This window comes from Alnus glutinosa, chromosome 11, assembly GCF_958979055.1.
Source record: "Alnus glutinosa chromosome 11, dhAlnGlut1.1, whole genome shotgun sequence".
In the NCBI taxonomy this organism is placed as follows: domain Eukaryota; kingdom Viridiplantae; phylum Streptophyta; class Magnoliopsida; order Fagales; family Betulaceae; genus Alnus; species Alnus glutinosa.
This window is the reverse complement of record NC_084896.1, coordinates 24,294,303-24,317,836: the sequence shown is the minus strand read 5'-3', so window position 1 is coordinate 24,317,836 and position 23,534 is coordinate 24,294,303. Positions and strand designations below refer to the sequence as shown.

General features: G+C 33.1%; 1 protein-coding gene across 1 annotated transcript; it reads left to right on the top strand.

Annotated features, from left to right (window-relative positions):
* Positions 1–10,846: 10,846 nt before the first annotated feature.
* On the top strand, positions 10,847–14,044 carry LOC133882191 (uncharacterized). The gene is made up of 3 exons (XM_062321305.1): positions 10,847–11,668; positions 12,293–12,640; positions 12,722–14,044. The coding sequence occupies exons 1-3, from the start codon at positions 11,210–11,212 to the stop codon at positions 13,343–13,345; spliced, it is 1,431 nt and encodes a 476-aa protein (XP_062177289.1). The 5' UTR covers positions 10,847–11,209; the 3' UTR covers positions 13,346–14,044.
* The last annotated feature ends 9,490 nt before the right edge of the window (positions 14,045–23,534 follow it).

Genomic DNA, 23,534 nt, shown 5'->3' with positions numbered 1-23,534 from the left:
TGAGCATTGGGCGGGGGGGGATGCCCCTTTTTTGGCACCGCCCCGCACCCCTGCGGGTTGCGAAAATCGCACCCGCAAACCGCACAAAATGGGGAGAACCCGTGCGGTGCGGGGTGATGTGGGGCAGGGGGTGCGGGTTATGCGGGGATATGCGGGTTTAATACCTAGATCTAGAAAAATGAGAAACTAAACCAAAGCTAGATTTTCTCAGGAACCAAACAAGAAAATAAGATTTAAACAAAATCAAATTCAAACAAGAAAATCACAAACAAATCACAACAACTAGACTCAAACAAATCACAAAAAATGGATGAGAGGCCACTGACCTCAAGATCGGCGACTCAGCGAGGCCTCTTGAAGCGAGCGTCGACGATCTTCCCACCGTTCCTGGTCTCCTTGCCAACCCTGACGTTCCCACTGTTCATGACGTTCCCACAAAATCGGTGACTTGGCGAGGCCTATCGACTTCCATAATTCCATTGAAGCAGACGCAACACGACGTAAATCATGAAGAAGAAGAAGAAGAAGAGGAGAAGGGGTGGCGCTAGGATTAGGAAGAAAAGAAAGGAAAAAATGGGAAGGGGGGGGGGGGGGGGGCACTGCTAGGTTAGTAGGGTATTTATTTTTATTTTTTAATTGTGCGAGGCGGGGCAGGTCCCCGGGGTTTTTTAAAACCCTAACCCGCAACTTGCCCCACCCCGCACGGGTATATCAATTTTTTACCCGCACCCGCAAAAAATACTTAAAACCCAAGATTTTAGGGGCGGGGTGGGGCGGGGATGCAAGTTGGGGCGGGGGATGCAGGTATTTGATCAGCCCTAGGTATCAGGTATCTTTATCCCATATTTTGTGGGATAAGACTTTATCCCGAGAAACTCGGGATAGAGCCCTTCTGCAACTTGCTAGGGATTTATGAGACCAAACCTTATCCCATGAATTCCGGCTGTAATTTTAGGATAAACATTGAAGCATGTTTCATCCTTATCGCCTTGTGGTGATCCCTGGAAAGTCATTCCCGGGACCAACTAGATATGGGCATTTTGTGTCTTCATCTTGTATTCCCAAGACTATTGTTCTGAGATCATCCCTGGTTCGACTGACCGAGGACATTCATAAGACTCTGTAATGAATATCAGAGACCCAGATGACCGAGCAGATCTTGCCGGGTCGATTGGACAGACTGGGCCCAATGCTTGGTCGTGGGCTCACTTGGATTTGAGAATGATAATTTTCCCAATAACTACCATGTCAACATTATGAAAAAAAAAAAAAAAATAGTTTATAGCACTACTCTTATACTCTAGTTAATAAGAGAGATTAAATTTAATAATTTAATTTATAGTCTAGCACTCCTTTTCATGTGTGGGCTCAAACGCTTATTTAATAAGTAATGTTTAACACGTGAAATATTTAATTGAAATTGGGTAAATAGTGAAGTCAAAATTCAAACTCAAGGCATTCGGCTTTAATACCATATTAAATAATTATTTATCCAAAAATAATAATTATAAACTATTAAAAATAGATAAATTTAATCATTTAATTTTTATTCTAACCGTTAGTGACCTACCACAAACCTCTGTCTCTTTATTTTCTTAAAAAAAACGTGATGTCTCCACCTTTATTTTTAATTATTAAAAATTAGATTAACATACTAATAAGCTTCTCGAGACCTTCTTACCATACAAAAGAACAAAAAATAAAAAACTAAGAAGAAAATGAACTAAATTAGGTCATTCTTTGTTCATATGATTGGGCTTTTCCTTTTTTATTCAAACAATTTATTTTGAGATTCCTTACATTGAACAAAATAGCACTAACCTAGCAAAGAAACCTAGCCCGTATGGACTACAAAACAAAGAACATTGCTTATAATGAAATGGATAGAACATGTAGTATGCTGGAAAATCGACCACAACAATGGCCCCATGAAGCATGGTCGAGGCTACAGAAAGGGCATGCATGATTGATATTTAAGAAATCATCCAAAAAATAAATAAATAAACTAACTAATATGTCTAATCGCTTTCATGGGAGATATAACAAACGAAAGAGAATTCAAATATATATATATATATACATACATGCATGAATCTTAAAGGACCATCTTTGTGTCCTATTTTTAGTGACACTTTTTGTCGCTAAGAAGTCACAACATGCAATTTGTCCTTAATGGTTATCGGCTTCCAATTGTAATTTTATTTTTTATTATGGGCATCAAATCATATTTTTCAAATGTATAAGTCATCACAAGTGGTTTGATTCAATGAAAATTTAGAATTAACAAGGGACATAAACTTTAAAGTTAATGTGACGGTTAAAATTATCATTAGATCAAACTTTAATAGTATTTAAAAATAATAAAAAATAATAAGCAAAATTTATAAAAAAAAAAAAAAATCAAAACAATTTAAAAAAACAAAAATTTAGAAAAAAATAAAATAAAACGTCGTGACCCATGGCTAGCCATGGATCATTTCAGAATTTTTCACTTTTTTCTTTTTTATTTTTTTTTGTCTTTTTCGATTTGTTCTGATTTTTTACTCTTTTTTATTTTTTTTGTCTTTTTCGATTTGTTCTGATTTTTTACTCTTTTTTTTTTTTTTTTTTTTGATTTTTACTTCTTCTTTCCCCCCCCCTTTTTGTCGTTTTTTTCTTTCTATTTTTTCCTTTTTGTTTTCTGATTTTTTTGACCCTTTTTTTTTTTTTCATTTTTCATTTTGTTATTATTATTTTATCTTATGTGTAGGGTAGTTTTGTCCTTTTTTTGCGCATAATGGTAATATTGCAACTCCTTTGGGCTTTGAAAGTTCAACGAGGTAAATTGAAAAAATTGATAGTTTGAGAGGGACAATACAAATATTGTGGTAATTTGAGGGAGGTAAGTGCAGTTTCTCCAATTATGTATTTATTGAGTAATGCTAAAAACTACATTTTTACTCCCGTAATTATCTTACAGTGCTCATGTGACAATCCTAACCAACCCAAAAATAAATAAATAAATAAATAATTGATTGAAATTATTATTATTTTTTTTTTAACAAAAAACCATTCTTATAGAATAGATCAAATTGATCCAATATCACGATCTAAGGACAAACTCGTTCCCTACTTACAATACCCTGCAGATGCTACTTAGAATATCTTACAAATCTATTACATGAGTGGTTGTCTCCCTTGCTAAGATGTGAGCCGCTGAATTAACTTTCCTACTGATATGGACAACACATGAAAATCTAAAGAAATCCGACCCTTCTTTGATTTCCTCTACAAAGTGGCCAGTTCTTTTCATAAGTAGGGTAATCGAGTTATTCTCTCGATCGATCTGTAATACATCATCTTTAAAAATGTGATAAAAATATGATACATAAAATTGGCAAGTGCTCCATAAGAATCCACGTATCCAATATGTAGGGTCTTTTTCCATTCAAGGTCCATTTCTATTTATGTAGTGTCTTTTTCTTTGGGGGTTGCCGCTCTCTTTCTTTTTGTTAAGTGCATGTGCAGAAAATTCGAGGGTGGCACCGTGGCCCCAACGTGGCGCACGTGCAAGCTTTTTCATAGATTAAATAAGAAATACGTCTTTTTTTTTTTCTTTTTTTTTTCTTCTAAGTAATTAGACTCAAAATTATGTATATGCTAAAAAGAAAGAAGCATCAATTTGTTAAAAAAATAAAAAACCAATTATTATTTTTTTTTCTTTTTCGTAGATCGAGGTCAAGTTATGTTTTTATACTGTTCAGTGCTAAAATATTAATTAAATTTTTTGAGATAAATAATAATTTAAGTGTTAATTTTTTCTTCATAAATTATCTTTCATTTCAATTAAATATTTTATGTATTATATTAGTTTACAAAAAGTGTACTTTGACTAAGGGTCTGTTTAATTTAATGATTTTAAAATGTGTGATTTTTTTTTTTTTAAAAATAGTGATTTAAAAACCCAGTTAATAAAAAAACTTAAAAATGAATTGATGTTCAACTTTTAAAATAGTAATTTTTTTTTAAAAAAAAAAAGTGCCATTTTTTTAAGAGAATTTTAAACGAAAGAATTTCTTTAATTTTAACTTGTTATAATTGTTGATAAGACAGGCATCTGTTGGCTAATAAACGACTTTGCAGTCTGTTTTTCTCTTTTAGAATAGGATTCGATCTTCTTTCCGGAAAGTACAACCACGCGCTGCCACCTGCGGAAGGCATGGTGAAATAAATTCCTCCAATCACACAGATCACATGGTAGAAGAGAGCGCACAGTGCGCCCCCCACGACAACGTTTGTGTATCTGAGTATCTGTAGCCCATGGGCCACTGCCTTTGCAAAGACTAAAGAGCATCATATGATTCATATCCTGTTGGAGCACAATCGCTGTCACGCTCTTTATGTCCGCGTGACTTTTATTCTCTACTCCTTGGATCAACGGTTTAAAAATTCTTAGGTATACCATCTGTATACTTTAACAAATATCAAATTTCAAAGCAAATGGATAACATTTTATTCTATCAATATTTACCACTTTTAAAATACAAAAAAAAAAAAAAAAAAAAAAAAATACTTATATGATAAATGTTGAGATCATAAATATTAATCATTTAGTTTGAACACAATGATTAATTTTTTTTTTAAAAAAATAAAAAAAATCTACTTGATAGAACATATGAGAATTCAAAAGAATCTAATATGGATGATCACCTCTTCTTCCTCCTCTTATTCTTTTTTTTTTTTTCCCCTTTGAATTGTTTAAGTGGCAAGAAAAGATGAGTTTTAGATTTATAGAATATTTCTCTAAGGAAAATGTTGAAATTTTCTTAGAAACTGACATGATAATTTATAATTGGTAAAATAACTACGACGATATGGTTGACAGGTGAGCGATTAACTAATTAAATTAACAAATCATATTTTTTGTTTAATCATTTCATTAATTATGAATTGTCACATCAATTTTGTAAGAGACTTGTAGTATTCCTAGTAACACTATTTCTCCTAACATTGATGGTCTTTCAAATAATCATCCTTCCATATATTTTTTCTTATAACGTAATCTATTTAATAATACATTACTATTTAATACTCTATACACATAAAATAAGATCTTTTTCACTTCAAGTAAAATGAAGATAAATTATTTTACGGTCTGTATAATAATTTGTTGCATTTAACAAGATACATGATATCACGTTATTTAATATATACATATATTGCTTTAGAAAAAAGTACTCAATATATATATATATATATATATATATATATATATATATATATATATATATATATACACACACACACACTAGTAAATACTATATACATAGTAGTATTACCAAAATATCATCGATGGTAAATAATTAGACATAAACTACTTTAAGGGTCCGTTTAAGTTTGTGATTTCAAAAATGAGAAATGCTAGGAGTACAAATTTTTTTACCAAGAGATAGGTACCAAGATGATGTGGAACTTATTCATTGGAGATAATCAAAATCATTAATAAAAAGAAATGCTACAGGTACCAATGAATAAGCTCCACATCATCTTGGTATTCATCTCTTGGTAAAAAATTTGGTACATTTAGCATTTCTCTTCAAAAAGTACGATTTTAAAATAGCAATTTCAAAATGTGTGATTTGAAAATGTAATTTTTAAAAAAACAGTTAAGCGTTTAGCAAAATCGCAATTTATCCTTTAAAATTCTGTATTTTCAAAAAAGTGCACATTCCTTGTAATTTGAAAAAATAGTTTTTTACGTTTTTAAATCGTAATTTTTTAAAAACGTAATTCTTAAACAATTTATTTTTTGTAATTTAATTTAAAATCGCACTTTTTATCTACAAAATTACAATTTTAAACTAAATCTTAATCTGACTTTGCCATGGACTTCATTGAAATTTAACCGTACAATAGTCAATTTCTAAAGTTTACTTTATGGCGTTGACTAACTTTATTTTTGCCCAAACTTTACTCGAGGTTTGATTTTTCCTATTGAGCTATGTTTTCTAATGATGATGTGATATGTATCACTTTCTCTACCTTAATGATTTGTATTAAAAAAAAAAAAAAAAAAAAAACTCTAATGTCAGAAGGAGATTACCAATTTTAACCTTGTTTCTAGCGTATCAAAATGATCACTTTTTTAAAAATAAATAAATAAATTTATTCTTTTTTTAGATTTGATTCCTGCACTACACCATCACAACAAGTGCACAATAACTCCTCACATAAGAATGGTCTCAGTGTGTGGGGTATACCCTAATATGAGCGGTTGTTATATTAGTATTGTAAATTTAACAATTTTTTTTTTTAAAATTAAATAAATCTAGTCTGTACTCCTATTTTATCACCCATCTTTTACACTGACCGACGTGTCATGGGTTGAATAGCCAACTTAAAAAACACAAAACTTTTTACTGATTCCTTAATGATCACATCAACCAGTGTTGAGTAGTTTGATAAAATGACTAAACGAGTGCGAAGTGTTGTCGCATTACTCTCTTTGGTTTTTTTTTTTTTTTTTTAATTTATATAAATTTTATAATTATATGTATTTAGTTTTAAACATATGTTATTTGAGCTATCTAAACTAAACAATAACGAATTTTATGCAACATTAAGTTATAAAACAAACGTTACCAAATGGGCCGTTTCTTATCACCTTTTAAAAAAAAAAAAAAAAAAAAAAAAATCAAAAGTGAGAAAGAGCACATTTATTCTCTTCCTTTAACACTGCTATTACTCATAAAAAATCATTAAAAATGAACTGACGTGACACAATGATCTAATTATTAAGACTTATATATGGATGACATAATTACTAATATATATAAAGGCCATAATATGGAATATTTGGGTTAGAAAAAAAAAGGGATAGATGAAAAACTGGTCCTATAGTTTAGAGTTTTGATAAATGACTCGCTGAAATTTAAAAAGTGATTAAATACTCTTTGAAATAAGGGGGGAACAAAAATAGGTCTCTTCGGTTAAATAATTAAATTGACAGAATCTGTTAATATGACATGTCCACATACCAATAACAATGTGACATGTGTTACTTATAATAAAAATAAAATATTAAAATGTGTGTGTATATATATATATTAATATATTTTTTTATTATAAGTGGCACATGTCACATTATGATTTGTGTTGATATGATATATTAACAGATTTTTCCAACTTTTCTAATGGTGGGGACCCATTTGTTTTGTTTATTTATTTATTTTTTTTTTTTGGCTTACCCTGGAGAGTATTTAATCAACTTTTAATACCAAGTGAGTTATTTGTTAAAACTCCAAATCACATAGAATAATTTTTCATTTATCCCAAAAGCTAATTATAAAGAGACGCTTTCTTTTACATGAACAATGTTAACATTGCTATATGAATCAACAAAACTGGTTAAAAAAGTAATTAGGATTTATTTTTTTTAATTTTTTTTTTTAATGTGATCAAAATAAAAAATTAACAAGCAACACAAAACACACAACATTAACAAATATTTGCACCTTAATATCACATCAAAATACTTTTTCAAACCATAAATAAAAGATGCAATGCCCGTAGGATAAGTGCAATAATCCACATTATCCGTGTAGCACTCCGGGCTCATATTAGGAAGAGATGAACAACTCACGTAGAATGAGTGGTTAATAGAGATACTCATAGGTGTTAAGTCCTACATTGCCTAGTTAGTAGGTGAAACTGAACTTTATAAAGAATTTTAAGGAAACTTCAAATTAACTAGTCATTTTATAGTAATAACGCAGATGTGAATAACGTTTTTTCTTGAATCGGTACAATCCGTGTGGTACTACTATTGTTGCCTCATAAACAATACAAAGAATAATGATGTGAGTATATATACTTAAACTACACTAAAAACTTTAAAGATAATACCGAAGTACTAAACTCTATACTAAAAACTTTAAACTACTCTAAAAAACTTAAAATCAAAACATGAGAGAGGCTTAAAATCATGCTTAATGCATCGAAACATACATACTAATCTTGTTCAACTCGTTTCCCAACAAAAAATAATGAGAAATATATATTAAAAATCAAAACATGCCCATAATCACTGTACATATACATATTTATGAAATACTAAAAACTATCATTTTATCTAATTTCTCAGTTTCTGAACTTTTCTCTTTACTTTACCATTCAATTCTCCCTTTGTTTTTTTGAACTTGACTACCTTTTGTTATCATAATTTTTTCTTTTTCCTAACATAAACTTGTTATTTGAGATTCTGATCTTTACATTTCACCTTTTACTATTTATACTTTTTTTTTCCTTCATTTTTTAATAATTTTTTTTCTCAACAGTTATGTAAACCATGTTGCAACATACATTGGCATATATAAAATTAATCAAAATCCAGGGCTCATATCACAAATAAAATCATGCATGTCTTTTTTATTTACTTGCGTATGCATTATAAAACGTTTCATGAGAAATCATTTATAATTGATGTTGGGAAGATTTACGTACTACTTTTGCTTAAAGCCTTGTTTACGCGTTCAATTCATATCACGTGTATGTTTGCATTACATTGCACTTATTAATTAGGAATTACTCTCTTTTGAAAACCCTAACTTCCTACTCAAACCCTAAATAGCCAATTCCCTTGAAAAATACCAGGATTTTTTAACTGTGGGTGATTTCGTTCGACCGAAAAAAATAAAAATAAAAATGTGCGAAGCTCGGTCGAACACTGTTCGACCTGCTATGCTCGGTTGATCGAGACTCAATCTCGATTGACCGAAGCACCCTAACAACGTCTTATCATGTTCGAAAACACCCCAAACCTTAGTTTTCAACACCATATATCTTGCATCAACTCCATCAACCCAACGTCTTACCATTACATTACAGCTATAAAACCTCTCATTTTTCAATTCCAAAAACTTCGAACTACCACACAACAATGATCACAACACAAATACAATCCTAACTTCAACTTATCAAACTCTAAACACCAACAACAATCCTTCAATAAGAAACTCCAAAAAAATCCACAACCGAACAAAATATTCTCAAAACAACCTTACATAACATTTGATCAAATCCACCCATCAAGTTAAAGCCTCAAAATAATTAAACTACACTATAAGGGAGTAGGGATCATACCTCTTGATTTAGTGTCCTCTAAGCTCCCTTATTCTTTCTTTTTCTTTATCCCTCTATTTTCTCAACCTCTCTCGGTTTCTCGCTCTCTCTTCTTTATTGGACAAGCAAAGGAAGGAAAAGCTTTTGCGTTTATAAAGACCCATGCACATTGTGAAAATGTGAGCTTGGTCGAACAAGTTTTATGCTCAATCAACCAAGATATGCTTTACCAGCAATAAATGTATGCTAAGCCTCACTTACCCCACACGTGTGAACCATCTCGGCCGTCCATTTTTACCTACTAACTGCCTTATCGGTCGAACGAACTCGGTTGATCGAGATTACCCATGTCTCAAACATTCATTTTCCCGTGTGAAATTCCAACTGACTCGTGGTAGTACCAACTTTGTCAATCGAGATGTATTATCGATCGAACGAGATTGCACAGTTTTAAATTCTTTTTGAGTTTTAAATTATATTTTTAGTCCTTTTTTATCTAATACATATGAGTCTCGCCATGCTTAATCTAATTTCACCGAGGGATACATGTGATATGTAATTTAATATATTTGTTCGTTATTGCCAAATTTTCTAATTTCTCTTATCTTTTATTTATTTAGAGTGTTACAAAAAACACCCCAAAAAAATATATTATCAAATATACCCTAATTGATTTATTGAGATAATACACAATGATGTAGTCTCAAGAATCTCTAAGAAAGCATATCACAAAAATCTAATTTCAAGCTATGAAGAATGTATTTGTATAATAGCGTAAATCAACCATCACGTGTGTGTGTATATATGAGTAATGCTATAGACAACCTTTTTTTTTTTTTTTTTTTTTTTCTCTAATCTCATTTTGCTGATGTGTTATTGTTAATTTACTTTTGATTTTTTTTTTAAATTAATAGTAGGTGATCCAAAAACTATTTGACAATGTAAAATCAACGAAGTGTGATTAAAATATGATTATTAACGTTACTCTTTGTATATATTAATAGATATGTGACAAAATTAACGTACAATTTTAGTTTGATTTCCACCTATCAATAGAATATTCATGATAGTTTTGTGTACCTAGATCCACCTCCCATAGAGTGATATATGTCCAAAGCAAAATTTTTAACAATGCATTATTATTTTTTTTTTTAAAAGAGACACATTCATGTCTTTTTTTTTTTAAAACTATAAATTAAGATATTTTAAAATTCAAAATAAAATTTATTTATCCTCATCATTAGTTTTTAAATTTAACAGTTGAATTTTAATTATAAAAATATGATAAGAGTAATGTTACTATACACCCATTAATAAGAGTAATGCTAATTTTTTTTTAATTTTTTTAATATAAATCTTTGAACTTTATTCAACTAAATCAAAAAAGGTAAAGCAAAAACTCTAAAAATGAACAAGAGCCTAACGCTATAAAACTCGAGTAAATTGCTCGAAAATTAAAATATCCTAAATTCAATTTCTTCAATTAATACTCTATCTATAATTTGTCTTATCTAAGGAAGATAATGTGCCACATTATTTGTCAGTGTTTTAAATAACTTGTTTTTTTATATCTACCACTAAATAATAATAAATAAATAATAAAAAAAAAAAGCTTAAAAGACCCTACATTAATTAATACAATGAAAGTATAAAAAATATATCATATATGTAAAGAGTTTCATTTAATAAATACAAACACACTTCTCTTCTTTCTCTTTCTCTCTCCCCGTCTCTTTACTTTCCCCTTATATAGGCTATAGCAAACCCCCACTCTCTCTCACTCTCTGTAAATATACCAACTTTTTCTCTCTCTAGACTCAGACCCCTCCAAACGTACACACGCTCGCTCACTCTCTAAAAGTCGCGCTCACACACTAGCACCCTGTGCAGCTGTGCTCACATTCTCCGAGCCGTTTTTTCCCCAAAACCAGTTTCCCACTCTCTCTCCAACAAACACCCTCTCTCTATGAAGGGGTGTCAGTTTCACTCACAAACCCATTTCAGTCTCTCCACTCTCTAACCAACCCAAACACTACCAATCGCTCGGAGTTTAGGGTTTTTGGTTTTTTAGTTTTTAGTCCTTTTTTTCTGGTTGGGGGCGAAGTGCAAAATGGAGAAAAAGCAAGGGTTCTTCTCGGCGCTAAAAGAGGAAGTGGTCCGGGGGCTCTCGCCGTCGCGGTCTCGGGCGAACAGTCCGGGCCGGGCCGGGTCTCCCATGTCGGGTCTGTTCCGGAGAAAGAAAGACCGGAGCCAGAACTACGTGGCGCATCCGGAGCCGTTGATCGGGAGATCCGGGAGTCTCAGGCCGGTGGGGGAGGCGCTGGCGCCGTTGATGGAGGGGCCGGACCCTGACGGGGAGGGAGTCGGGGAGTCGAAGCGGGCCGGGTCGGGGCTGGGGCATTGGATGAAGGGACAACTGGCGAGGACGCCGTCGGTGACGTCGGCAGCGGCGGCGTGCCGGAGGTCCGATCTGAGGCTGTTGCTTGGGGTGATGGGCGCACCTCTCGCCCCAGTGCACGTTAACACCACCGACCCTTTTCCTCACCTTAGCATCAAGGACACCCCCATTGTCAGTCTCGCTCTCTCTCGCAAACCTATTTGATGGGGCTTTAGGAATAAAAGAGAAAACAAATGGTTTTCAAAAGTAGTGGTCCTCGTGACGAAAATATGAAAACTAAAGTGATTTTCAAAGATAACTTTTTTTTTTTTGTTTTTTAATTGTATATTTTTTCTTTGTGGAAATGGGGTGTGGAGTGTTCGTTAAGGTATTTGGGAGTTTGGATTTAGATTTGCTCTATGATTTAGTTGACTATATTTTGGATTTTTTTTTTAGGGGTTTAGATTTTTGCTTTTCTTTTCTTTCCTTTTTTTTTTTCCCCAGTTTAAGCTCCCGTTTGGTTGATGAGAAAATAGAGGAAAACACAAGGAGTAAAAACTAGTCAACTGGAGCGTGTGGGCCTAACTGTTTCTGTTACTTCATTAGTGACGAAAAAAAAGCATACAATAGTTTTGCATTTTAGACTTGGAATTGATATTCACTGTACGTTTCACTAAGTATGGAGTGGTTGATATGATTAATTTGATTACCTTTTATGTTTATCTCTTCTTTGTAAATTTAATCAAAATTACTATGAATTTAGTAATAAAAAAACCACTCTAAATTTTTTGTGATCTACCACCGGTATTATTGCAGGAGACTTCGTCTGCTCAGTATATATTGCAGCAGTACACTGCGGCTTCTGGTGGGCAGAAGCTGCAGAACTCAATAAAAAATGCATATGCGATGGGAAAGGTTCGGATGGTGGCTTCCGAGTTCGAAACCGCCACTAAGGTGATGAAGAACCGGAATGCTGCTAGGTGTGCTGAGTCTGGCGGGTTTGTGCTCTGGCAGATGAATCCAGATATGTGGTACGTGGAGCTTGCAGCCGGGGGCAGCAAGGTTCATGCTGGCTGCAATGGCAAGCTTGTTTGGAGGCACACACCCTGGCTCGGTGCCCACACTGCAAAAGGGCCTGTGAGGCCTCTCCGTCGCGCACTTCAGGTAAAGTTGTGGTTTTCTGTACAAGTTTGTTTTTGTGTTATGGTCATTTTCATATTTGGCATCTGTTTATTTTTGTTTCAGGGGCTTGATCCTAGAACCACTGCCAGTATGTTTGCGGATGCTAGATGCATAGGGGAGAAGAGGATCAATGGCGAGGATTGCTTCATCCTTAAGCTTTGTGCTGACCCTGAGACATTGAAGGCCAGGAGTGAAGGCCCGGCAGAGATAATTAGGCATGTCTTGTTTGGCTACTTCAGCACAAAGACCGGGCTTCTTGTTCACATGGAGGATTCGCATCTCACCCGCATCCAATCCAATTGTGGTGATGCAGTTTACTGGGAAACTACAATCAATTCGTTCCTGGATGATTACAGGTCTGTTGAGGGGATCATGATTGCCCACTCTGGGCGTTCTGTAGTAACCCTTTTCAGGTTTGGTGAGATGGCAATGAGCCATACCAAAACAAAGATGGAAGAAGCTTGGACAATTGAGGAGGTTGCGTTTAACGTTGCGGGTCTGTCGGTGGACTGCTTCATACCCCCAGCAGACTTGAGATCAGGGTCCATCAGTGAGACCTGTGAGCTTCCTCGGGATGAAAGGGGAAAGGGGGCGATTGCACTAGCAGCATATCGAGCCAAAGTTGCAGCACTGGAGAAAGAACATGAAAGCTCCGCGGATAACATGATTTGGAAGATGGAAGTCTAACAAGGGTAGGATCCAACTAGGCAAATTGTTTATATGGGTAGCTAGTTTTAATTGACTAACAATTTTAGAAGTCACAGAGTAGGAGTTCAGTCAGTGTTTTTGGTGAAGTTGGTTTATGCCTCTATTAATCTGTAAATAGAGAGCATAATCATTCACAGGTTTCTGAGGCCTGGTTGAATCTTTATACTCTCAATGCAGAATCCAACTATGGAGTTGGAGCTCAGCTTTCCATTTAGGGATAGAGCAAGTGGAGGTTAAGTTTTTAATTTACCTTCAATGCATGGAGGTGGTGAAGCTCTGGTGTATTAGAGCCGCCAACCTTTTATAATTCTACTAATTCTCTTACTTCAATGAATTCCATGGTGGCGGTAGTAAGGAAGCTGCCCCCAACCAACTTGAGTTTGATGCTTAATGACTAGTCTGTTAATTTTACTTTTTGTCGGTGTGCTAATCTTTGTGTGGTTGTTTGATTGATTTAGAAGTTGTTTCTTGGTTTGGGAAGGAGGGCTTGGTAAAAGAGATGAACTGTAATTTCTTTTCTTTAACTGCTGTAACCCCACATATTTCTGATATGGGTTTCTGGTTGTATGTATCATGGCATTTTGTCAGTGCTTCTTAGAGAAAAATTGTAAACAGAAACATTGTGTCCATCAGATATTGAATGCTCTTGAATATATATAGATCAGCATCTTTCCTTCATCCCTTTCTTTAATGCTTGAACATCATTCTGTTTTATCCCATTGTGAATGCTTTTAATATTGACTGGCCCCAAAATTGAAAAAAGAATGCCAGTGATATTATTGAATCTTGTTCTTTTTTGTGGAAGTATCTTTTTCTGGGGTCTCCCTGAATTGTGATATGTGGAAAAAGCTGAGGTTTTTCAGGTGGTGCGCCATATTTCCTTCATCTCATTGCTTGAAGATCAATCTCAGTTGCTGTCTTTGACTCTTTGGGACCTTTTCCTTCATCTCTTTCTTCCCAAGGTTGGGATGAGGGCAGAGAGAAGGCATCTTGGTGCCTGGTGGGGCCTCTGCAACTTTTGAGAATCGTTGCCTTTTGAACCCTTCTCTGACCCAATTGAACCCAATGCCATCACACAGATAAACTAATGCTGGTTTATGTGTTATCTAGATGATTACAGCTAGGCACGGGGGGTAAAACTCTCCCAAACCACCCCCCACGTGATTCCCTCAGCTTTCTTTTTCCTCCCCTCTCTTGCTCAGCAGCTCTGTTTCCTCTTATATTTATTTGCTTTTGCTGCAGGCACTGTGTCTCTCCTCTTTACCCCACTTTGGACCTTTTCATTTCATTTGTTTTTTAATTAAAGTTTTATCTATGTGGGAAGTTTCTACCCCATGATGATGTTCCCGAGTGGTCAAAGTAGGGCTTCTTTATTTATTTATTTATTTATTTTTTTGGGGGGCCAAAGGGGTTGGGTTCCACCTGTCCAGGCTCCTGGACCCGAAAGGCTCTGCAAGTGAGAGATACATGCATGAAATAGAGATTTTTTAACAATTTTGTTGTACAGTAAATGTAATAGATCTCTTATGAGATTCATTTATCTAAACAAGTTTCGGACAGTTTATCCACCCGTTTGAACTCTCATATTTATGTACAAATTGCTGGAAATTCAGAGCCACGTGCATATATAGTAACATCTAACAATAAGATATATAACTATTTGATTATTCATTTTGAAGGTAGATGTGATATGGGAAGTCTCAAATTGCTGAGTAAATGTGGAAACCAACCTACTGAACAAAAACCCAAGGGTAGTCGTTTTCACACCCCAATTTTAGCTGCCTATTTTCTTTTCTTCATGCCATTGACCAATTTGGGCTGTGGTAAGTGTAGTACAGTTAAGACGGGTCAAGGTCAATACAATAGTTAGATACCATTCTTTTATTTATTTATTTTTATAGATGAGTAAGAAGAAATACAAACAAACAACACAGTTACCATATCAGAAAATTACTGAATTCAAAATTCAAAATACAAAGACCAAAAAGAAAATCCAATATTGACATCAATGTAGCCGTAGCTCTAGAGGGCATTTTCGAAGGCGAAGAAGGCAATCGGAAATGTTGTTAGTGAAGTTGGTTGTACTGGTCCATGATGAACGTTGTGAGTATCAAGAAAAGAAACCCATTTTAAGTTAACTCCTAGCCAGCTTACGAGAGAGCTGGGGAGACTAAGAGGTAGTTGTATAATGGTGAAAGTAACATCATCTAAGGCGATGGGTAGAGAGCCACTAATATTAGATATTTTTGAGGTCTAGATCCAGATCTAGAATTTCTGATGGACTAAAAAGTTTTTACAAAAGAGAGTTAGAGGTGCTTTGATGGAGGAAATCTGCTATAGGAAATCAAATGAGCGGTGATGCGTATAATCCACATGTGCCACAATGGTACGTGTAGGTACATGTCCGAGGGACATGGCAATTGTTCTTTAAAGTTGGTTAGATAAAGTTATTCCAAGTCAATCTATAAAGTTGTCATGTATCTTTTAGTATGTGAGAAACACATATTTTTTTAATAGCACGAGAGAAGCAAGAAATAAGATAGATTAGCCATTTTATGGTCATGATTTAATGTTGTTGTATTTGACTATGTTGATGATGCCACATGATAAATATGTTAGCACGCTATTCAATAAATTTTAATTATTTGACATCATTTACACCATTAGATGTAACAATAATAGATCCTGACCATGAAACTCTCAAATTTAAGTGGAAAAGAGAGCATCCTCACTAAGAAGCACATACTTTTTTAATAGATTTTTCTCAAACTCTTTTTAATGCTATTAAAATAACATGTGCTTCTCATATATATGCTTAAGGAATACACGAAAATTATTTTAGATCAGGTTGGAAGTAGTTTCTCCAACCTAGTTTGAAGGAAAACTCTTTCCGTACCTACCTCCCCATGGTTCCTTAAAAGGAATTAAAAAGGGGGAAAAAAAAATCAAATTAAGGTAAAGTTTTTTCCTAAATTGAGTTTGAAGAAATTCATTCAACTCAATCTATTAACTTGACATCTGTTCTTAGAACAATTTTAATAATTAATAATGCAAGTGAAAACACATGCTCTATTGATCATAATAAAATGCACATGGGAATCATATGCTTTAAAACAACTTATTGATTTTTTTTATTTCTTGAAAATTTTCATTTGGAATCTCAACTCGAACTCATTTTTATTAGGGGTGGCCCAATTATGTTAAATCATTCTGCTTTATTAATAGGTTTATGTTTTAATTAGAGGTCAATCATCAAATTTAAGACAGACTTTCAAAGTTGGCTTCAAATTCGATCTACTTCCTGTAGCACAGGACCCATAATTAAAACACTCAAAAGGCATCTCAATGAAACAACACTTCACTGTTCTTTTAATTTTTGTTCTGCTTTCCATCACCAGATCAGCACATTAATTAAGTGAAATCTCTCTATCATATGCCATTATTAAGATGTGCTTAAGTAACTCATTGACGTAGACAATTCAACCAAGTTAGTTGCAACTTGTCCATATCTCTTATTAGCTTGGAGTATCTAAATGAAATTATTGGTTGGTGGGCTACAGATTTATTCAAAGGTTCATGTTAGACAATTGAATCATCCAAACTATGAACCTATGATTAATGGATAAGGATTTCCTGCAATTAGTTGTTTGTTAGTAATTTGGACAACTCATAAAGAACAAGTGAATCCCGCAATCCCGGTCTCTATCTATGGGAATGGGACTGTCCAAATTGCTAGCAAATCAAGCACTCTAACTGTAGGAGATCCAGATCCTCGATTTGTACTTAAGTTCTTTGCCCATTAAATTTTGCAAAAATTAAAATATTAGTGCGTACTACACCCCCATCTCACTAGGTGATGTGGTAGTGCTCATCAACCTTTATTTATTATTATTTTTTTTAACAAGGCCTGATGGACACTGTCACACCAGTTCAATGATGGTGTAGTATGTACTATTACTCAAACTATAATGGACAAAATTTTATTCCAAATTCCTTTAACTTATAGCCTAGTTTATTAAACTGATATTTGAAAATACATGTGAGAATCACACGCTCTAAAGACAAATGTTAGTTTAATAGACAGGATCAAAAGGATTTGAGTAAAACTTTGTTGGACCATAATATATATGTATACATAGTATATGATATTAATAAATTTTGTATACATAGTATATGCAGCAGTAACCGTTACTTCTGGGTAATTTCCCTGAGTCAGATAGGAAAGCCATGCACGAGCTAATAGTCAACAAATAAGTTGAAGATTTTGTCTTGACTGCCTGGGAAGTAGGGTTCTATTGAGTTGAATTAAACTTTGGAGTAAACAAATTTGTTGCTTATAATAAATATAAATATAATTAAATATATGCATCCATATGGGGAATGGTATTTAAATATATTGTTTAGTTTATTTTAAGCTCATCTTCCTTCTTACCTAGAATGAAATGTTGGATTCTCAAGTTGACTCAAATTCCTATTGTTTAGCCATCCTCAATAAACACATTCATTTATAGCTACGCGTGAAGTTAAGGTAGTTGACAAGCAGAAGGAAAATCAAAGGGTTGAAGCTTTTACTATAATAGCATTTCGTATTTTATGAAAATGAGTAACACGTAAATCGTCACGTGACAGTTTACATTTTAGTGGTTGACATGATAATTGTCACGTCGCTATTTGTAAATATGATAATTGGACCATGTGGTAATTATCAAGTATATTGCCATGTGAGTTTGTAAGTAAGTTGTAATTAAAAAAAGAAGCTGTAGTACCTGTAAAAGCACTGTAAGAAGTAATTATGAATTAATCTAAATAATTAGATTGATAAACCGACTCTCTCTTTTGTGGAGGCTCGAGACGTCCTTGGCGCGCACGCGTGGGCTATATGCTCCATCTCTACCTTGGATATGTCCCATTAGATCCAAGGTCCCCTTGTTCTTTTATAAAGAGCCCTTTTGGTTTCCTAGATTTTTCAAAACCAAATCTTAGCTCAAACAACTTATGATATGGTTAAGCATTAGACTCACTGTCCTAGTAGTAGATCCTTCAACTGTTGTATATATACCTCTTAGCCTTTCCAATTTTCTCGGAAACTGATCATGAGCTAAGTTTTATGGGGTTATCTTGTTAGTACCCTCAGTCAAGGGCCGCCATCAACTTCCCTACTGGCATTCCTGATGGGCATTCTCTTTCAAGGCCTCCCTTCAGAGCAATGAGGTGTTAGACGTTTGTCTAAATTGGATTTCTCTGTTGATTTGCTTGTATTTAGTTATGTATTTTTCTGATTTTTTTTTTTTTTTTTTGGTTGGGTTCTTTGTTTTATATATATAAAAGATGGAATCTTTGAAAATACTTCTATGAGTGCATATGGGGAAGATTTGATTTTGTTTAATGCACAATATCATGTGCTAAGGAAATCAAGTGATGATTAATAATTAATGCTTAGGTTCTGTAACATTAAGAAAAGATCTCTTGATTATTACTCTTTGATTTGGGTCTGGTCATGACTCATGGGTGTTTCAAGCCTTAACAATGGTGGTGCCTTGACGATATAGTATAGGCTTGATATCTTAATAGGTGATGTCGGTCAAGGTTCAGTGCGTAATTTCCTATTCCCCTTCCGGCCAGCTTCCCTCTAAGCCAACATTATAATTTACGTTACACTTCTTATCTCAAGTCTTAACTACTAAAATGTAGATTATTACGGGACAATTTACATAATACTTATCACACAAACCACTAAAATGTCAAGCATTACAAAACTTTCGGCGACAACTTTTGCTACTCGTCACTAATTAATTTCAGAAAAATTTAAAATCAACGACGACAGAAAATGTCGTCGCTATTAGCGATGACCATTTACTGTTAGCGATGACACTAGTCATCATATGTAAAATAAAATAAAATTACATAAGCAATGACACGTATCACCGCTAACAACCTATTACATTTTTTTTAAAAAAATAAAATAAAATAAAAACTCACATTAACGATTATATGGCAATCTACGTGACATTTATTTTTATAAAAAGTAATGTTAGAAGCCATATTTTTATTTCACAATTATACTAAAAATGCTAACGTGGTAGTCTCAACCAACACTTAATTTTTTGTATTTTTGTAAATAATTATTGATTCAATGATAGGTTGTCACCGCTAACAACCTATTACATTTTTTTTAGAAAAAAAAAAAAAAAAAAACTCACATTAACGATTATATGGCAATTCACGTGACATTTATTTTTATAAAAAGTAATGCAAGAAATCATATTTTTATTCCACAATTATACTAAAAATGTTAATGTGGTAGTCTCAACCAACACTTAATTTTTTGTACTTTTGTAAATAATTATTGATTCAATGATTAGTTGGGTATGCCACGTTGGTATTATGGAATAGCTGTGAAAAAAAAAAAAAAAGTTTCTAACATTTATTTACAAGATAGACCAAATGGACTGAGGGTTAACTTCATCTAATTGGCAAGAATGGAAACCAAGGCATGGTTCAAATAACTAGGAGTTGCAAAATTTTATTTAGTGTATGTGGAGAAGGGCCTATTTTCCTTCTCTTTTTTCTAGGATGACAACCTTATGCCCCCAAAATTTTTGGGGAAAGGAATAAACCCTAAATGCTAAAATATACTAGCTAGGGTTTCGATCCTCATAGTTGCTTTAACTATTTTTCTGAACATTCACACTACAGATTTGCTTAACTTTAAAAAAAATGAAAAAAAGGCTTAGATTCCCAAGGCTATGCATGGCTTGGGTTGTGTCGGCTCAATGGTAATTCTACTCATCACTCTCGGCATTTTTTTTTATAATTATGTGTGGTGTGTGGTCTTCCAACAAAAAATTCAATTTCATATACGTGTCAAATGCTATGAGGAATCGCATCATTTAGACTTTAAAAAAAGAGGGAGTGATGTATATCATTGCTCGTCTGCTCATGAGCATTTAGGCTTATTGATGACAGAAGTTTTTATCGCAAATTTTGTACCTCCCATCTCCTCTATATAAAAATTTTCAATAATTTTACTATTCAGATTGTAAGCAGTTTGGATAGTAATTGTGAGAGACTCATGAGACTTACCTGTCCGAGTAGATTCGGAGCAACCCGCCCATCTACTCAAGTAGATAGACCCCATCAAAATTCTCCTACGTTTATTATCTAAATACTGACCATTCAAATAGCAAATTACTTTGAGATCCAAATCCATCTCTCTTCCTTCGATGACTGTTGTGTTTACGTTGCTAAAATATACTAGCTAGCTAGGGTTTCGATTCCCATTGCTTTAACTAGTCTTCTGAACATTCACACGAGGGTACGTGAGCTACACATCGATTTGCTGAAATGAAGAAAATGCCTATTTACTTAAATAAAATTATATATATATATATATATATATAATAAAAAACTAATTTTTTTTTAAAAAAATTAAAAATAAAGGAAGAAGAAGAAGAAGAAAAAAGGCCCAGATTCCCGAGGCTCTCCATAAGTGGTGTTGTGTGGACTCATGAGCATTAATTATAAGCTTTTTGATGACAAAAGTTTTTATGGCAATGGTCCAAGTCTTGCAGTGCATGGGAGTGAGCTACTTCAAGTTTGGTTCATGAACAAGTACAGCCATAACTATAAACATCAAATATTTTTTTTTTTTTTTTTTTTTTTTTTTTTTTTTTTTTTTTGAAAGGACGAGATCACATGTCCAATAGTGATCCCGGCCTAAATTTATTAGAAAAAGGCCCCACTTTCGGCGGAGGAAAACCATGAAACAACTGAAAGTCACAGGATTTACAAAGAGAACATCCCATGAGAACAAAACATAAACACAACACACGACTCACTTAATTCTAAGACAAGGTAAACCACATTTGTCTACCCGAAGAATCCCTTTGAGTTCCTTGGGGATATTACACGAAATATAATCATGCGTAATCCCCGCACTACCACGTTTACTGAGCCAGTCCGCAGCTTGGTTACCTTCTCTAAACACATGGTTGAACTGAGTATTCATGATCATATAAAAAAATAAAAAATTATTATAAAAGAAGGACGAATAAAAGGCGAATCAGGATCCTCTATAATTATTTAATTTTACTTAAACTACTTGTTTGGTTTTGCTTAACAGCTTATCGTGGTTTTTAGAAAACAATTAAAAAAAAAAAATTACAGTCTGTTAAATGGTTGATTGATACTATCACATCAGCATAATTTTGAGCAGACTTAGAAAACAAAAACATTAACAAACACGACAATTTCATAATATAGTTTCCATTACATCATCTCGATTTTCTTTGAAAATACTATTTATAAGAATTTTTTTTTTTTAAAAGTACTAATTATTATGGATTTGGCATTGACTTTGTGACACCTATTTATGTGGGCTGTTTTAGATTAATCCCAGCAAGAGAGCAGGAATTTAGGAGGTGCTGTTAATATGGTTGACATGTTGAGCATTTCAAAAAAATAAATGTATGAATAGTATAGGATAAAGCAATTAATTAATAAATTGTTGAAATTAACTTATAAAAATACTAAGAAAATAATAATAAAAAATAAAAAAAATCTCATAGCATTGTCGGCAAAGGAAGCTTCCACCTCTTGTAGTAGTTGTGCTAAAGAATTGATGCCCATTTATGATAGTTTGCCAGTGCCCTACCCTGGAACTCACGCAACTTATTCCCATAACTCTCCCAACTCCCAAGTGAAGGGAATCTCAGTCTTAAAGTCAACATTGCATTTGATTCTCACCTTCTCTCTCTCTCTTTGTGTGCGTCTACGTGTACGTGCGGCGTACATTTCTACCTACGCATAATAATGGCAAGGATCATGTTATTAATTCGAGAAAGAGAAAAGGCATATATATAATTCTCAAAAACTATTATTTTATTGTCAATATTTTTTTAAATTATTAATTATATCAGTTTTTTCTTTAAATTACTGAAAAATATCAATGCCTCTCTAATGACAAAAATACCCTTTATAAATTATTAATTTTAAAAAATGAAATAAAAAATTATTAAAAAAATATAAAATAACAAAAAGTTATATAAAAACAAGAAAATAAAAAAACAAAAACGGGTTTTTTCTTTTTTTCTTCATTTGTTTTCTTAAATGTTTTTGATATAAATTTCATTTATTTTTTCGTTTTATTTTTTAAATTTTTAAATTTGTTTTTTAAATGTAATTTTTTTTTAGTTTTTAGTTTTAGTTTTTTTTAATTTATAAAGACATTTTTGTCTTATTAAAAAAAATTAAGGTCATTTTATCTTTTCGTTGGTCTTAGAGGAGATACTGACAATTAAGTAATATTAGAGCGTTCAAATCATGATTTTTTATTTATTTAATTAATTAAAATATTACACGTATTGTCTTGTTTTATATGTAATGAGAGGATTACAATGTTAATTAAATTCATTATATTGCTTTCGGGTAAATAATTCACTTGACTCTATGTGTAAGTTGAAGAACCAGGACCAAATTGGTTTTGGGCTGACATCTCGTAGTTACTTGGGTTCTTAAGGGCTATTAGTTTTGGGAGACAAAGAAGCCCATATCATGAAGCCCATAATCAATGAAAACCCAATTAAAAAAAAAATTATAACTTAAATTTCTTTAATTAATTACTCACTTCAACATTTGGTTTTGATAAAAATTAAAAATTAAAAATGTTTAGGATACCACAGCTTTTACTGTATAAGTCTCGTATAAACTCAAGTGGCAGTCTGCATTATATGAAAACAAGTTTAATTTGACAGTTTACATTTTAGTGGCTAACGTGGTAAGTGTTATGTAAACACAATTATGTTAGTTTATAAATGTGGTAAATTTTATGTGGATTGACACATAACGTTCTACATTATAATTGTTGACGTAATAAATATCACATAAATTGTCACGTTAGTTTATAAAGGGGCATATTAGCATTCTATTGAATTACACGTCAAAAAAGGTTAATTTCTTCCTTGGAAATGGGTTCAAATCCACAACAACTCCTATAGTGGGCTCATAATTTGTAAGCTCATTGAGCCCACTTGCTTGAAAGTTTAATTAACAAATTAATGCCCCTAAGCCCATGCCTTTATAAACATTTTTTTGTACTATTGAGCTTAATTTACAATGGGACAAATCGATTTGTAAGAAATTTCATACAAACCATATCTAAGATTGACAT

Bases quoted from the DNA above. Each gene is read 5' to 3' on its own strand.
- LOC133882191 (XM_062321305.1), top strand. From the start codon at position 11,210: ATGGAGAAAAAGCAAGGGTTCTTCTCGGCGCTAAAAGAGGAAGTGGTC. The intron at 11,669-12,292 runs GTCAGTCTCGCT...GTATTATTGCAG, and splicing joins GCATCAAGGACACCCCCATT to GAGACTTCGTCTGCTCAGTA. The intron at 12,641-12,721 runs GTAAAGTTGTGG...TTTTTGTTTCAG, and splicing joins CTCTCCGTCGCGCACTTCAG to GGGCTTGATCCTAGAACCAC.